Source organism: Aureococcus anophagefferens (genome assembly GCF_000186865.1).
Source record: "Aureococcus anophagefferens unplaced genomic scaffold AURANscaffold_179, whole genome shotgun sequence".
NCBI lineage: Eukaryota > Pelagophyceae > Pelagomonadales > Pelagomonadaceae > Aureococcus > Aureococcus anophagefferens.
The window spans coordinates 5,504-6,501 of record NW_008705721.1 but is presented as its reverse complement, the minus strand read 5'-3'; the positions used below and the strand labels follow the sequence as shown (position 1 = coordinate 6,501).

Here is a 998-nt window from a genome sequence, read left to right as displayed (position 1 = left end):
CCGGCCGCGCCGAACCCCCCCCCCCCGCCGCTAGGGCGCCGCGGGGACCGCGTTGGGGTCCGCCGGGTCGACGCCGCGGTCCGCGAGACTCCGCTCCGCGAGGGGCGCGAAGTAGTCGTGGCACATGGCCTCGCGGGCCGTGAGGCGCTCCTGGTGGTCGTAGCGCAGCAGCTTGGAGACGAAGTCGATGGCCTCCGCGGACACCAAGTGCGAGTTCTCCGGCGTGACGAACTTGTTCCAGGGCTTCTTCGCCTGGCGGCCGATGAGGCCGTCGAAGTGGGGGTCGAGCTCGAGGTCGTAGGTGTCGAGGTAGTGGAACAAATCCTCCGTGCCCAACACCTTGGCGATCTTCACGAGCTGGTCGTAGTTGTCGTGGCCGTGGAAGAACGGCTCCTTGCGGAAGATCATGCCCGCGACCATGCAGCCCAGGGACCACATGTCCAGCGAGTAGTCGTACTCCTGGAGGTCCACGAGGAGCTCCGGCCCCTTGAAGTAGCGCGACGCGACGCGGACGTTGTACTCGCGGCCCGCGTGGTAGAACTCGGCCAAACCCCAGTCGATGAGCCGGAGCGCGCGGTTCTCGTGGTCGATCATGACGTTGTGCGGCTTGACGTCGCGGTGCATGATGCCGTTGCTGTGGCACGTGTCCAGGGCAATCAGCAGCTGGTCCACGTAGTAGCGGATGTCGCCGTCGCCGAGCGTGGGGTACAGGACCTTGAAGTCCGTGTTGTTCACGTGCTCGAAGATGAGGCTCGGCGTCTTACTCTGGGGGTCGCGGACGACGTCGAGGAGCTGGATGATGTTCTCGCCCCCGCACAAATTCTGGAGGATCTTGATCTCGCGCTTGATCTTCTTCTTCTTCACGGGCTTGAGGATCTTGACGACGCACTTGCAGTTGTTCGCGACGTTGATGCCCTCGAAGACCTCGCTGTACTTGCCCCGCCCGATCTTCCGGATGACCTCGTAGTCCTCCTGCTCGCCCCAGTTCACCGTGAGCG

General features: G+C 64.4%; 1 protein-coding gene across 1 annotated transcript in view; it reads right to left on the bottom strand.

Moving 5' to 3' along the window:
* Positions 1–30: 30 nt before the first annotated feature.
* Positions 31–998, bottom strand: part of AURANDRAFT_59699 (hypothetical protein) — a gene marked incomplete at both ends in the record, with an annotated part of 6,344 nt that continues 5,376 nt past the window's right edge. The window contains one exon of the mRNA XM_009044198.1: positions 31–972. Coding sequence (XP_009042446.1) covers positions 31–972 — 942 coding nt within the window. The remainder of the gene's footprint in view (positions 973–998) is intronic.